The sequence below is a fragment of the Pectinophora gossypiella genome, chromosome 12 (assembly GCF_024362695.1).
Source record: "Pectinophora gossypiella chromosome 12, ilPecGoss1.1, whole genome shotgun sequence".
In the NCBI taxonomy this organism is placed as follows: domain Eukaryota; kingdom Metazoa; phylum Arthropoda; class Insecta; order Lepidoptera; family Gelechiidae; genus Pectinophora; species Pectinophora gossypiella.
The window spans coordinates 2,266,885-2,282,802 of record NC_065415.1 but is presented as its reverse complement, the minus strand read 5'-3'; the positions used below and the strand labels follow the sequence as shown (position 1 = coordinate 2,282,802).

General features: G+C 38.1%; 2 protein-coding genes across 4 annotated transcripts in view; both read right to left on the bottom strand.

Annotated features, from left to right (window-relative positions):
- The window catches only part of LOC126371526 (max dimerization protein 4-like), a 405,754-nt gene that overhangs the window by 126,560 nt on the left and 263,276 nt on the right, over window positions 1-15,918 (bottom strand). The gene's annotated exons all lie outside the window — the stretch shown is intronic.
- Window positions 4,149-9,574, bottom strand: LOC126371504 (uncharacterized). The gene is made up of 2 exons (XM_050016818.1): window positions 7,969-9,574; window positions 4,149-6,461 (listed from the first exon to the last, which is right to left on the bottom strand). The coding sequence occupies exons 1-2, from the start codon at window positions 8,888-8,890 to the stop codon at window positions 6,382-6,384; spliced, it is 1,002 nt and encodes a 333-aa protein (XP_049872775.1). The 5' UTR covers window positions 8,891-9,574; the 3' UTR covers window positions 4,149-6,381.

Below are 15,918 nucleotides of genomic sequence, written 5' to 3'. Positions count from 1 at the left end.
GGTGGCTCAATAATAACACTGATTGTTGGTGGTTGATGCTCACAACCCACACGATAAAAGAGAGAAGTAGATATGACGTCACAGTGGACATTTGGCACAACCTCTTGGGGCCGAGATTTCCAGATACAATAGTTAAGCAATTGGGTTTGGACTTTAAAAGGACATTCCGTCTTACCATTTAAAAGGAAACACGTTGGCCTAACAGAACAGAGGGGGACAAAAAGACCGCATCAAAGCAATACGTCTAAAAATCAATATTGCAATTTAACAGTTGCATATATAAAAGTAAGTGCGAAACGCCAACAAATCATCATTATCAGCCCATTAACGTCCCCACAGCTGGGGCCAGCCAGCCAGGCCAACAAATGTCAAACAGCAATATTGCTTTTTAGATGATTGCTTCATTTGGTATACAGTCGTGACTTTTGTTATATTTTCGAGTGTGACAACGCGGCTTAGCATCCCCGGAGTGTCGTAAAAGGCCAAAGAGTAGCAAAGAGATTGTGTGTCGTCCCATCATTGGACTTAAGAGAATCTTCCATTTAATACCTAGAATATGCATAATATTTCGTATTATAAAGACAACTGCTGTAATGAAAAAGTTTTTATGCATGTCTTATAATATAATCTTGAGAAATAAAACAGTCTTGATCCTTAACAATTTATTGTTAGTCCCCAAAGTTTCATTAACTCTCGACTGCGCTTCGTGAAACCGCCCTCGTAAAATCTAAGTTAAGACTTAAGACTTTAAATACGAATTAGTATGTAAATCTAAATGAATATTTTATAACACTATAACATCGCCTTATAGTAAAAACCTCCTAACAGAATTTAAAAAAAAAACATTCTGGGTGGTTAAAATGGCCACATAGAAGCAATTCATCTAAGAAAGCAATATTGCAATTTGACATTTGCACATATAAAAGTAAGTGCGCAATGCAAACAACTGTCAAATAGCAATATTGTTTTCTTAGATGAATTGCTTCGATGTAGCCATTTTAACCCCCCTGATGTGATTTTGATTGAACAAAACCTCGATTTCTTTCAATTATTTTCATTCAAAAATTGAGACCACTATATTTTACGTGACCTGCGGGGTATAACGTAGAACCCTTGCCCAGGTATACGGGTGAAGACCTCAACGGTTGCAAAGGAGGAGATGGGAACCATCGGTACGGCAATGCAAGACGGAAGGGGCAAGTCACAGGGACTGTTATCTGGAACCTGACAGAGGGCAGCAGTAACTGTCGGTACTATTCAGAGACGGAGGACAGGAGTCCTAGTACGGCTTTGAAGTAGACTACTCTGGGCGCCATCCCAATCGCGTCAGACAGAGTACTGCGGGGCGGAAGGCAAGAGGGAAACCACTGCCCTATGTTTCCCTAAAAAAGTATCATGGAGTATGCTACACCGACAAGAGCTTGACTGTTAAATTAGTGATGCGACGATTTGTTAACAAAAATCACATTCAGATTGACAAGGCACTTACCGGGTTTTCAATATAAGGATCAAAGGAACGGTAGAAACAACGGCCTCTGTGGTCCAGTGGTTGAGCGTTGGACTCACGATCCGGAGGCCCTGGGTTCGAATGCCGGTGGGGACATATAACAAAAATCACTTTGTGATCTCTAGTTTGGTTAGGACATTACAGACTGATCACCTGATTGTCCGAAAGTAAGATGATCCGTGCTTCGGAAGGCACGCTAAGCCGTTGGTCCCGGTTACTATTCATTGATGTAAGTGAGTTATCGTTACATAAGTCATGTCAGACTACAACGATATGACTTATTTGGGTTCGCATATTAGCACCAATCGACAAAATGACTTAATTATATCGTCAGAATCGATAAAATGACCGTGACAAAATTTGATCACTGCGCGAGTTGGCCCTACAGGTTAATAAATTTTTCACAGTCAATTTTTTTTTGATTTGCCCATTCGGGTTGGCAAAGGGAACTTAGCCCGTACAGCCTAGTCTTTGGTCATCTTAATCTTTTTTGGAGGAGTACCCAGTAAACGTCTTCAGTCTAGAACCGACGATGTCAGTGATTAACATCATGTCGTATTGACATATTATTACATTTTGTATTGGTTTTCCCCGAAGGGCAAGGCAAAGGGAACTATGCCCATACAGCCATCTTCTCCTCACCCCCACAGCTAGCTAGCCCTCAGGGCACTACCTGTGTCTATCTGCATTGTCGCAAGCAAACACTACTCGCGACGTTACATCAAAAACCAAAAGTCTCTAAAACTAAAATAAAATAGTCCCAACATTCGAAGCACTAAAGTGTCTGGAAGTGTGTAACTATTAAAAACAAATAACAACGTCGTTTCTGTAGAGAAAGCACTCGCGACAAGTGTCGGGTCGGGAATCGAACGCGTACCAGGCACGTTCCGAGCCACTAATGACCACTCAACCGTTAGGAGTACCTTTGTCTATTGCCACCTTAGATTTGGACAGGAGATTTGAATTGCATTCAGGGTTCCAGAAGCTCGGATATTTATTTACGTTTCATGAATCTTTTGGGTCGGTTTAGCTTTAAGAACATTTTTAATTTTAATAACGTCTAGGGCCCTGTGCCGAGGATTTTCTTGCAGTTTCTTTTCCCTGGCTATTCAGGTTGTGAGAAGCTGCAGTTTTAGGCGGATGAGACGTTCGTTATGTAAAAATGACGATTCAAAGTGTAACTATGTTTAGTTACTGAATAAATATATTTTTGTACTTTTTCCTGAAACAACATTTTTTGTCCTGAAGTTGTACTTAGGCGTCGCAATTCTTAGAGGTAACAATCAAGAAAAGTAGATTTTTGTCTGACGATATATCAACAAAAACATTTTTATTTGAATTCTGGGTTACTTAAAGCAGCGGCTATGATAGCCGTTTAGTTACATTACAACGCATTTCTCGGGAATGTGGTCTCACGATGTTTTCCTTCACCGCTAAGGTAATGATAATAATTTAAAATATTTTTTTTCCTATATATTCCAATTTTTTTTTTGTGAGACTGTCCTTCGTTTGGTATGTACTTTTCAGGCTTGAATCACCTGATTGTCCGAAAAAGTAAGATGATTTCGTGCTTCGGAGGGCACGTTAAGCCGTTGATCCCGGCTATTAGCAGTAAATACACGCATTGGAGCAGCGTGGTGGAGTATGCTCCATACCGCCTCCGGTTGATTGAGGAGAGGCCTGTGCCCAGCAGTGGGATGTATATAGGCTGTTTATTTATGTCTGTCTGTTATGGCTGTTTTGTTTATGTCTAAGAAAGACATAAATAAAAGAGTTTGTGACGGCAATTTCACGGTTTATTAATTTTTTTCAAAAGAGATATTACAGAGAACGTGTTGATTCGATATAATTTTAAAATGAAGAGAGAGTGAATGGTTGGAACGAATGTTACCATATAAATAATATTTTTCTTTTTTAATTAAGAATGGTTTGGCTCAATGGTTGTTGCAAACATATTCCCGAGGGCCGGGTGCTAAACTTACAACTGAAAAACTACAACTCCGAGCACGGTGCGTACAACAGGGGTACAAATATAAAGTGCCACATAATGCGACGGAAACCGTACTAAGAGAATGTACTCAATGACAACTGCACTACGCACCCTACTATAACGCAAGAGCCATATTAACTAATATTAAGTTATACAATTTTTACAAAAATATTATGAACTTTTAGACTCTTAAGCTATGCTTATATTAGAAAAAATAAACCTTTTTTTTTTTTAACTATTTTTATGAGAAAAATAAACACTTTTTAAATATTATTTTCATGTTTCTATTGGCAATATACATAATTTATTAATGGCTCTACGTGACATGCCGCAAGAAGTTTTCACTTCTGCTACCCTCACCCTCTGATCGGGTCCTGAAATCAGCTTTGTAACCCTAGCCAATGGCCAGCTGAGTGGAGCAGAGCGCTCATCCTTTAAAAGTACTAAAGCACCTTCCTCTATGTTGGGTTGATTATGGTGCCACTTAGGCCGATTATTTAATAACGACAAATATTGCTTATGCCATACATGCCAAAAACTTTGCTGTATCTGTGTGCATCGTCTCCAAAATCGAAGCCTATTGGTAGGCACTGAAACACAGTCAGCCTCTGGGATGGTCGTTATCGGTCTACCTATTAAGAAGTGGCCTGGTGTTAGGCATGATAGGTCCGAAGGGTCTCTAGACAGAGCCGTCAAAGGCCTAGAGTTCAATATACCTTCTACCGATATGATGATTGTATTAAACTCTTCATAGTTGAAAATGCTGGGACCAATTATCCTTTTAAAATGAAACTTTGCGCTTTTAACGGCGGCTTCCCAGAGCCCGCCGAACGTTGGTGAATAACTGGGTATATAATCAAATTTGATGCCCTTTGAAGAGGCGAAATTAATTACGGTCGATTGATGTTGAGTAGAGCTGTGTAGCTTGTACAACTCTTTAAGAGAATTATCCGCACCTTTGAAAGTTTTGGCGTTGTCGCAGTGGATAACGCGTGGCAACCCGCGCCTTGAAATGAATCGTTTCAAGGCTGCAATGAAACATTGCGAAGTCATATCTGAGGCCAACTCTAAATGCACACTTTTGGTGACAAAACACACAAACACTATAACATAACCTTTGGAGACCACACTCCTTCGAAGGCTAGATTGCTTAACTTGAAATGGGCCACAGTAATCAATACCAACAATGCTGAAGGTACTAGCCTGGTTAACTCTATCAGTGGGCAATGAACCCATTAACTGTTCAGCACATTGAGCTTTAAAACGATAACATTTAACACATTTGTTTAAAATCTTTTTTACCTCTCGATTACAGCTTATAATCCAGTAACGCAGTGCTAGATTAGACATGGTCATTTTTGGACCCGCATGCAATAAGGCTAAATGCTCATTTAAAATAATTAAATCCGTAATGTGACAATTTTTTGGTAAAATAACAGGATATTTTTGTGAATATGGAATTGAAGCATTTTGTAATCTGCCAGAAACTCTTAATACTTTATTGTTGTCTAGAAACGGAGTCAATGATCTTAAATGAGATCCTATAGGATGCTTATTTTTAATACAATGAATTTCGTGAACAAAATATGAATTTTGTACAATATTAAATATTTTATTTTCTGTGTTTTTTAATTCTTGTATAGTTAAGTTATGTTTTAGCCTATTATTTTTATTTTTACAGTTATATGCAAATCTAAGAACCCAAGTCATTATTCTTACAGTTTTGTTCCAAGAGGAATATTTTAAAATTATTTCAGGTATTTCAGGCACAGTTGATGTCACGCTCAAGCCGACCTCCCGTGTATCGTAAGTAGGAGCAGAGCACAACAGGTGATTGCAGCTTACCAAGGATTCTACAGGCACATAATTAGGTTTAGAATGCTGTGGTGGACCATTCCACCACAGGGTGTTAGAGGCAAGCTCGGCCGGGTCACATCCGCGAGATAAGCAGTCTGCCGGATTGAACGCGCCATCAATGTGATACCAATTACAATCATTAGTCAACGACCGAATAACATTTGTTCTATTTTGTACATAAGCCTTCAAGTTTTTGTTTGACTTAAGCCAGCACAGCACAACTTGTGAATCCGAAAACATGTATTTGGCATCAATTTTAATATTTGAGTAGTTTATTCTGACTCTGTCATATAACTTCGCTAAAATTAATGCTGCATTTAATTCCAATTGAGGCACAGTCAATTTGTTTTTAATAGGAGCTATTTTAGATTTAGCACAAAGTAGAGTAGTGGTTGCACTATTGTTATGTATTACTTTTACATAAATGCAACATCCATATGCTGTTTGTGACGCATCACAATAACAATACAGCTCAACACGCTGTGCATTAGAACACATTATGTTACGATTTACACAAATAGCTGACATAGTTGTAAGTTGACAGTAAAATTGTTTCCACTGTTTTAATATTTTATCAGGTAAGGGAGAGTCCCATTTTAAGTTTTCAATCCACAATTTTTGTAAAAATTCTTTAGCTCGGACTGTGATTGGCCCTACCAGCCCGAGAGGGTCAAAGAAGGACCCTATGACACTAAGCACGGAACGCTTGCTCCAGTCTCCATGCATATTTTTGATAGGACAACCCACTTTTAACGTATCGCTTTTGACATCGTACGTTACGCCGAGTGCTTTTATAGATAAGTTTTCTTTGCAGAGCTCATGTTCATCAAAATGCTGCTTACTGATTGGAATGTCAACAAGAAGACGAGGATCACTGGCGGCCCATTTATGTAAGCTAAAGCCGGCTCGCTGAAGTAATGAAATAAGCTGATCTCTTACCTCCAATGCCTCTTTTATTGACTGACCTCCAAACAGCGCATCATCTACATACATGGAATTCCGGATCACAGCTGCCGCCCTAGGGAACTCAGCCTCGTACTGGCGTGCTAGTTCTTCCAGGCACCTTGTGGCCAGATAACTGGAGGACTTCAACCCATATGTGACGGTCTGCAATTCAATAATAATTAGGTTATTATTTTTATTTCTCCACAGAATATTCTGGAGCACTCTGTGCTCTGGGTGTAGAAAAATGGCTCTATACATATGCCTAATGTCGGCCAAAAGAACATACTCGTGAGCTCTGAATGACAGCAAAATATCAAAGAGGTCTTTTTGCACCTTAGGACCGTTCATAAGCATTTCGTTTAAGCTGGGGTGCGCCCTTGCTCGAGTATTGCCATTGAACACAACACGGACTTTATTGGTTTTTTTGTCATTCCTTATTACGGGTAAGTGCTGCATGAAATACCTTTTATTCGCTTCAGCATGGCTGAAGGGCAAGATTTTGGCATGTCCTAACTCAACATATTCGTTGATAAATGCATGGTATTTTTCTTTAAGCTGCTCATCTTTATCTAGTCTCTTTTCGATGTAATTTAATGTTTTGGCTGCAATGGGAAACGTGTTACCTAAGTCAAGCTGATCTAGAGGCCTTTGAAGTGGAAGTGAAACCTGAAAATTGCCATCAATTAACTGTACCGACTGTTTAAAAGCGGCTTCGCAGGGATCCTGCTTTACTGTAACCTCCGGCTTCGTTTCAGGTACTAGTTCAGTATTCCAAAACTTTGTAAGGAGGTGATCAAGCTGTTCATCATTGTAAGTAGTCATTGCATGCAGTGTTACTAGATTTTTATTTAAAGATGATGCATTCTCTTTGATCTCTCCTGACACAATTGAGCCAAATTCGGTGTCTATTAGGTAGAGATTGCTTCCTAATTGAATTTTGTTAGGCCGCATAATTTTGAAAAACATGTCAGCTGACAGTAAAAATGAGATGTCACCTGGAGTACCATATTCATCATCTGCAAGCACTGCAGATTTTGGCATGGGGATATTTTTCATATCAATTGCATGCTGAGGTAACGTTGAAGTTATTTGGTTCACAATGGAACAAGTCACTTGACAATTAAAATTGTTTTGAAGTGACATGAAACGCACATTGACAGCTTTTGAGGTAGTTCTGTTTTGTTGACCTAGAGCTGTAATATTTAAATTACTATTGAATGGCTTTAAATTTAACATTTTGGCAAGATCAGATTTTATAAATGAAACTTGACTGCCGCTGTCCACTAGCCCTCTAGCAATGATATGTGATTTTCCGTCTTGGCTGAAGAGCTTTGCTTTAATGGTGGGCAGCAGTACAGTGCTGTTGCTGATGTTGCTGTGCAATGAAGCTTTTGATTCACTTGCGTCCAGGTGCAATAGAGTATTATGATCTTTGCTATTGCACAAAGAGCATTTGAAATGAAATGACATTTTTTATTGTGATATCCTAAACAAACTTTACACAAATTATTGTTCAAAACAAATTCAATCCTATCCTTTGGGCACAATGTTTGGAATTTTTGACATTTGAATAATTTGTGAGAAGGATCTTTACAAAACCTGCAAGATGGTAACTCTCTGCTTGCGAGGTTAGTAACTTTTTTATTAAATAATTGTGTGGAGTTCTTACCTTCGCTCCTTTGGCTCTCCTCGAAGCTGCTGGCCCTTCTTTCAATGAATGCAAAGAAGTCATCCAGATTTGGCAGCTTGTTATCAACACGCTCACTATGGTATGCTCTGCAAGAAAACTGATCTATTTTTCGCAACAAAATGGGTAAAATTATCATATCCCAATGTTCAGTGGGCTGTCCAAGGGTCTTCAAGGCTCCTAAATGTTGACGAGCATGAGCTATTAACTCTCGTAAATTGCTGGCAGCACCCTTCACAATAGGCGAAAAATCCAAGATTGCCTGTACATGGTTTGTAACAACGAGAAACTTATTATCATATCTAGCTTTGAGTAAAGCCAATGCCTTCTCATAAGAATCACCCGTTAAGGGTAGCCCTTCAATAAGTGACAACGGCTCCCCTTTCAAATATTTTCTTAAATAGAATAACTTTTGGATAGGTTCTAGTTTACCATTTCTATGAATAATAGCCGTGAATAGTTCGATAAACGATTGGTACTTGGTGTAGTCCTTTCCTTCATACACTGGAATGTCAATTTCAGGAAGTTTCATTGATGAATATCTGTCACTGGCACTATCACTAGCTGATGTATTTTGCTTCGACGAACTTGCCTGCGCGAGCGCCTTCTTGTAGCTTATTATCACGCTAAGACATCTCTCTTCTAGTCCATCATCGTCGAACTCGTCGTCGTCGCTCCAAGTTAAAACTTGCTTTTCTAGCAAAAGATCGTTCACGGTCAGTAAAACTTTCTCCAATAGCTGCAGCCGGAGGGTAATAGCATCCGTATCTAGAGGTCCTTTCTGTTCACGCAAAAAGTTTTCTGCTTTCGTCAATTTCGATTTGCATTGTGCCAATTGAACTTTCAGCCGTTTGTCCCGAGACGCCCTGTCTTCTTCATCCGCAATGCTTTTTCTGCGTCCCATGTTGAAAATCGCAGAAAATTCCGTAAATAATTAATATTTTTCGCAGAAATGCAGACGTATTTGTTTATCAAAACACGGGGCGAACGAACGAATGATGCTTGACATTGACAGATGAACGAACGAACAGTATCTGTCAAGAGTTGAACGGCTGAATGACTGCATTGACCGACTCGTTGATTCACGTTTGGTTATCGTTGAAGTTCGAATAATGGCGGCCTCTCTTTACAACAAGTAGATTTTCACCGGAGAAATGCGTGAACTATGTTGAGGCTTCTGTGACGATCCGTGGTATATTCCTTGACGAATGTTGGTCCAGGCCTCTTATTTCACTTCTAGCACGCCCCTTGATGATGAAATATGCGCAAAATCCTTGTAAATGGCGACTCGCACTCACGCGCCCACGAGATCGGCAATGTGCACTCGCGACGAAAAAACAGTTTTTACGATGCGCAATCACTTTACTTTTGTTTCGGCACCAATTTATGTCTAAGAAAGACATAAATAAAAGAGTTTGTGACGGCAATTTCACGGTTTATTAATTTTTTTCAAAAGAGATATTACAGAGAACGTGTTGATTCGATATAATTTTAAAATGAAGAGAGAGTGAATGGTTGGAACGAATGTTACCATATAAATAATATTTTTCTTTTTTAATTAAGAATGGTTTGGCTCAATGGTTGTTGCAAACAGTTATGTTATGTAATTTTTTATATATATGTTTTTATTTATTTTAATTTTTAATATTTATAATATATAAAATGAGAGTAGAATTGAACCAGCAAACTCAGTTAGAGTCAAGCCTTCTTCGAACTACCACGGCTCCCACACTACACCACCACCATAAGATTCAAGATTAAACTATGTTCGAAGGGGAGTGAGGTAAACTTAGGTCAGACACTGTTTTTTTTTTATAGTAGTTAAATGGCATTAACTACTTGGCCGGAGGAGAGTTACCGTTCTATATTTAATATTATTCCTTATTCTATGCTATAGCGCCAATTTCTCAATAAGTAGAAAATAATAAAACAATATTTTTCCTACAGGTATCGAAAAGGGCGTTACGATTGCGTTTACGAGCGAGCACACCGTCCGGAGTCGTTTTAATGTATTTTATAGTGGCAACACTCGTCGTAAACTTAAAAGGGTGATAAATACGGAACGGAACACAACTTGGGACCTCCGGAACAGGTGTTGATAAATTCATAAATGACACATGCAGGGTTTTAGTGACATCGGAACGAAAACTTTGAGGGATGATTCAGACCATGACTCTGAGTTGATATCAAGTAGAATTTCAAAAGTATAGCATTAAAAATAATTAAAAAAACCATTAATTTCAATACTTGTTTTGTATGTGTGTGTATAGTCTATTACACTGCTATACAAAAAAAATAAAAAAATCTGCGGCAGGGATTTTGTTAATGGTTTTTGTTAATACTCATATTAGACCTTCACGCTGGATGCTTATTTATTTTTGATTCACTCTGGTTATTGAGATAAACGGAACTAAGAAATAATTGAAAATTTCAAACTACCTTACAAACATTGTGGTTCATTGATTTGTTTTCACTTACGTTTGTCATCTTTTCACTGATATATTTGCAACAACTTAACTTTATAGCTATCAGACCCTGAAGTTATCTGTTATAAATGGGTTGTTTGGTGTTAAAGTGCATTTTTCCTTTCAAAAACATGAGTTTTCCACGTAAACCTTGTTTAAACGATCCTAACAGTTTTTGCTTTATTTGTGGCAAGTTTAGTTTACAAAAGCAAAGAAAAGAGATCACAGAGTTTGTAAAAACAGTCTACCGAGAATATTTCGGGATACCACTAGTGAAAAGGAATAAATATTGGGTGCCAAACATCGTGTGCAAGCCGTGCGTAGAATCTTTGCGTTACTGGAGCCAAGGAGAACGTAAAGGGTTACAATTTGGAGTGCCGATTATATGGAATGAGCCAAGTAATCACTTAAACGACTGTTACTTTTGTGCCGTAAATGTTAAAGGTATGAACCAGTACAAAAAACGTACTTTGATGGACCGCAAATACGTACACTGATAAAAGACACGGAGTTTGTAGCCCATATGACACAGATTGAATCTGAAGCATGGTTAAGCTTTGTGTTGGTAGTAAAAAACTTTTTGGGAAATCACAAAGCGCCCGAATATCAAGAACTAGTTGCAAAAATGCTACAAAATTTTAACAGAGTAGGAGTCAACATGAGCATAAAATTGCATTTCTTACACAGCCACGGAGGCTGTTCGTAACAGTCTATAGTGGTAATTTTTATTTAAGTATGTTCCTTTTTTGTCAGTATCAATCAATGTAATCTAATCCTAAGTCCAAACTCAGCTATTTAAATTTCTCTTAACCTCTCATATGCCGAGATACCAGACACAATAGATTTTACATTGTGTCTGGTCGAGATCCGCGTTCCGGCGTTCGAAAGATTAAACTCCAATTCATGAGTATTATTTTGTCAAATTTCGTATAATACAAAACCCCACCCGAGCTGTTTCCTTCGAGAGTTAATCACTTATCAATTGGATCTTTTCAGTCTATCGAGGGCTCAAGAGGCAAAGATTGGGCAGAATTTAATCACAATTTGGTAATGTATTATATTGTAAGCTGCCATTTCAATTAATGATATATAAGTACATAGTATAGTATACAGGCTGTTAGCGACACCGTAGCGATAAAAATAATTAGAGCGTCTACTTCATTGTATGTAGTAAAAACTAGGGTAGGTGTTTTTTCGTCGGAAATGTACCTAAGTACAGTTATGATTTTGATATTTTTCTGCATCACAATATAATGACAGTTTTTAAATTGCCTTTTTATTTTTTGTATTCTATGCAGCTTAAAGTATAATATGGTACTGGAAATATATAAAAAAAAACACATATTTATTCCAAATTGGAGATGTCCTTAGCAAAGGCTCAGTGCGATCAACTCAGAACCAGCGTGCGTGTACGAAACGATTGATGAATGTGGAGGAAGCAAGGGTAGTGTGTCAGGATCGAAGCAAATCGAATTCCATAGTCTCTGCTTGCCCCAGTGGGAAATAGGTGTGAGGTTATGTATGTATGTAAATTTTTCGTCGATTTTCCGACAGGAAATTTCGCTTGACATCAACTCAGAATCATGGTCTGAATCACCCCCGAAAGTTGTCGCTAACACTCTGTATACATATACACATTACATTTGACGGGCAAGTATATATATTATATCGAATAACTGTATACGTTTAGGATATGTTTAGCTCTAACCATTTCACAAATACTGAATGAATGAGATATTCGTAAAATAGCCAGAACATAAACCTTCTTTTCACAACCAAATGCTTAATGTGCAAAGGCAAAAACGCCTTACTAAACTCCAAATTACAATGCTAAGTTGTTTAAATCTTTCCAAATTTCATTTTCGTGCCAAAACAGATGTAAATCAAAACCGCTATTAAGTTATGCAAAAGAGTGGCGAACACGATGGAGAAATTGCCATCGGAACTGTTCGGACGAAATACGATCGCTTCTTGCACAGTGTTGGAGAGAAGCTAGTATTTGTACCACCAAAATCCACTGCTAAGTAGTTGCGACTTCCGAAAATATCAGCGTCATATAAAAATAAGATTTTCTACGTCTGCGTAATTTAAGTTTGCGTAGGCACCTACTTTACGGTTTGACTAGACATAAAGACGTAATTAGTATTTTGTAACTGTTACTTTCACAGTCCCATTTAATGTAGTAGCAATGCAACAAGTAACAACCTCACATCACCACACTTCAGTTCGCGTGCTAGCACTTAATAAATACATTAAAGTGAATTATGGTACATGCATTTCCAGTTTTTTTTCGGGCGTAATCAAAGCCTGCATGGCTGTGCATGGAACGCGATCGCAACATCAATTCTTACGATCCCATTATTTTTGCTTTTCCAAACCACATTCATCAGTTTATTTTTTGGTATCAGATCGTCGTTGGCTTCATTGGAGAATTCATTTTTGGAAGTAGAAAGACTCATTATTGAACATTTTAATATTCAAACAGTCGAAGCATTTTAGACAAAAACAACAGAATTTCTTGTTTGTATAAAAGATAAACGCATGGACGGTTGCGTTGTTGAAATTCCGGAACACTTTCAAATTGCATCCCCAAAGCTACAGAGAGAAATTCAGGGTTCCGTTCTAAATAAAACATCGCAACTAAGTACACTTAATTTGCATTTGCATTAAGTTTTTACTTAAGAAAATAACACTGAAACCGAATAGGAAGAAATTAACTGAATGCGTCGCGTGACTCTGAAATGAAAGCTATAAAAAGTGCCAGCCTTTTTCCTTTTAATTTACGGTGCCCGTTTAATTATTGGGACATGGAACTTGAATGCTGTCCTGATGAAGTCTAGTTCTTTTTTCCATAAACTGGGGTTTATAGCGAGTTTTACGAGTTTATTCGAGGAGGCATCAACGCGAGTGCTTAAGTGATTAAAATCGCGACGGCTGGCTTGAAACAAAGGGAGTGAAATGTTCAGATGAATTTAAATGGAGGAATGAGACAAAAGACGGAATGCAGCGGCGTGTCATCTTGTAACGAGAGGGCTAGCTGTCTGCTCAGTAGGGTTGCTAAATACAGCCTTGACATTCGGGAATGCATTTGGAAGTGCCTGGAGCTTAAATTTTTCAAACGGTGGTGCGTTTGAAGCACATTTTCTTTCTTAAAAGCGGAATCCAAGTCGGGTGCAATACATACTGCAATTTTTATTTAAAATCCCACACGTTTTATATTATATAAGACGCATACTTGAAATGCTTATGTGAGTTAAATTGATATTTGAGTCGCAATGACCTCTAAACATTCTAAAAACTTGATACCATTAAGTACAGATTTCTTGTGCAATCCCGAACAGCCAACCTTCATATACCTAACCTCTCGAAACCAATCAAAATTCTTTCGCCTCTCGGTTCAATGAAATGGTTCTATCAGTGAAGGCTACACACCCAATCGCGGGAGAACGAGAATTTGTAAACAGAACACAGAACAAACTAGAATTCAAACACCGACAGCCGATAGTATCGCAGATTGAAGTGAACACAGCACAGATCAAACTAGAATTCACAGATTGGGATCATATAGCTTTTACGTTAGCTAGTGTAGCCAATGGTACTTTGATTTTGATTAGTTTCAACATTTTTGGGATTTTTTAAAGAATGCAATGCATGTTCAAAACCAATTACATAATATGTACCTTTGTCAAAGTTTTTACTTACAGACTGAACACAGATACCTTTGTCGAACTCTTTCTAGCTGAACACAGCTTGATGTGTTCCTTGGAAAATTCTAATCACAATCACCTATGATATTTGCCAAGTAAGTAACTACAAATTATAGTTTCAAAAATATTGGATATTCTATAAAAATAAAATACTTACACTAGGTTTTGTAAATCTACGAGTTCAAAACTCTGACGTAATTCCATTCGTGGAAATGTTGTATTTGAATGTTATGATTTCAGATGTCAATTTCTGGTGGCAGCTTCTATAATTATTTCTTATTATCTTTGGCAACATATTTTGTACGAAAATAATTACGTACAAAATCTATACTAGAAATTTCTTTTGCTTTTAAAGCTAGCTTTTACTTAAATACATAATAGCATAAACATAAGTAATATAACAAATACTTTATTGCAAAAACAGGAAAATACAAAACAAAAGAGAAAATGAAATAGTACAATAGGTGGCCTTATTGCTAAGTAGCAATCTCTTCCAGGCAACCTAACTTGCGCATCAAATAATAAAGGGAGTACAAACGGGCGGCTTTGTTGCTCCAAAGCAGCAGAGAAAAATGAACCTGGATCCAGTCAATATTAGCAGCCCTGCTTCTAGAGTTGCACTAGAGTGCCACGTAACATTTAAATGCACGCGACGCCGCGCGACCTTTTCAGTCGCCCCAGGAAATGCCAGTCTGCACCTGAATGCTGATATTTCGATTTGACAGCTCTAAGCCTTTCCACGATCGCCTGACAGATTTCGTTCCAGAACTTTCCGCGTAATTTGGAACGTTGCGAAAGGAGCGCAATTGGTTTTAGTTTTCTGCTAAAACTGCTTCTATTGACATGAATGGGTAGTGAAAAGCTGGGCTTTAATGTTCTTGTACTGTCAGTAATAACATAGCCTCACGACTGTACCCCAATTGGGGTAGTCAAAGATGAACTAAGTCTCCCACAACTCACCGAGCTTTCTGTTAGACCAACGTGATAGGTGGTGAGCGTATCGTCGTCTATAATGGTCGAACCAACTGTGTTAGTGAAAACTGCACTTGAGATAAATTAAAAACTCATTGGTGCTTTTAGAGATTTTTCAATAGTCATCTTTCATATTAGGAATTAAGTTCCCGACGAAGTAGTTAATGCTATCTGAGGTAAATCTTCAATAAGTCACGTGAATAAAAAAATAAATAAAATAAGATGCCTAAATATAAAAACACTTAAAATGGCAAGGGAACCTTATGTAGAGGTAAATGGTAACATTAAACTGTAGTTATTTAAGCACCTACTTACTATATTTACTACGTAATCATCGCCAAAGCGATATCCGGTTCCTTCACGGGGCCTGCTTACCTAACTTGAGGATTTCGCAGGTCCGGCTATTTACAGAAGCGACTGCCCGTCTGACCTTCCACCCGAGGGGAAATCCAGGCCAATCACAAGTTATGTCACATATCTCCAAAAACACATTTCTTGAAAATGCGGGTTTCCTCACATCTAAACAAGATCTAAACTTGAATTCGAAAGCAAATTCGGTTTGTATTAGTTTAGGCCCGTGCTGGATTTGATCTTGCGACCTCACAATAAGAGTCCAGCATACTTGCAACTAGGCTACACAGCACCCTACATACTACGATCATTACTGCAATATCTTTGTTCTAAATAACAGACCTTCCTACTTAAAAACTCCACCGACCCCTGCCGCTTATACAACATTGATCCACTTGCAGTGTGCGAATGCAAAAATATTTAACAGCGATCGGATT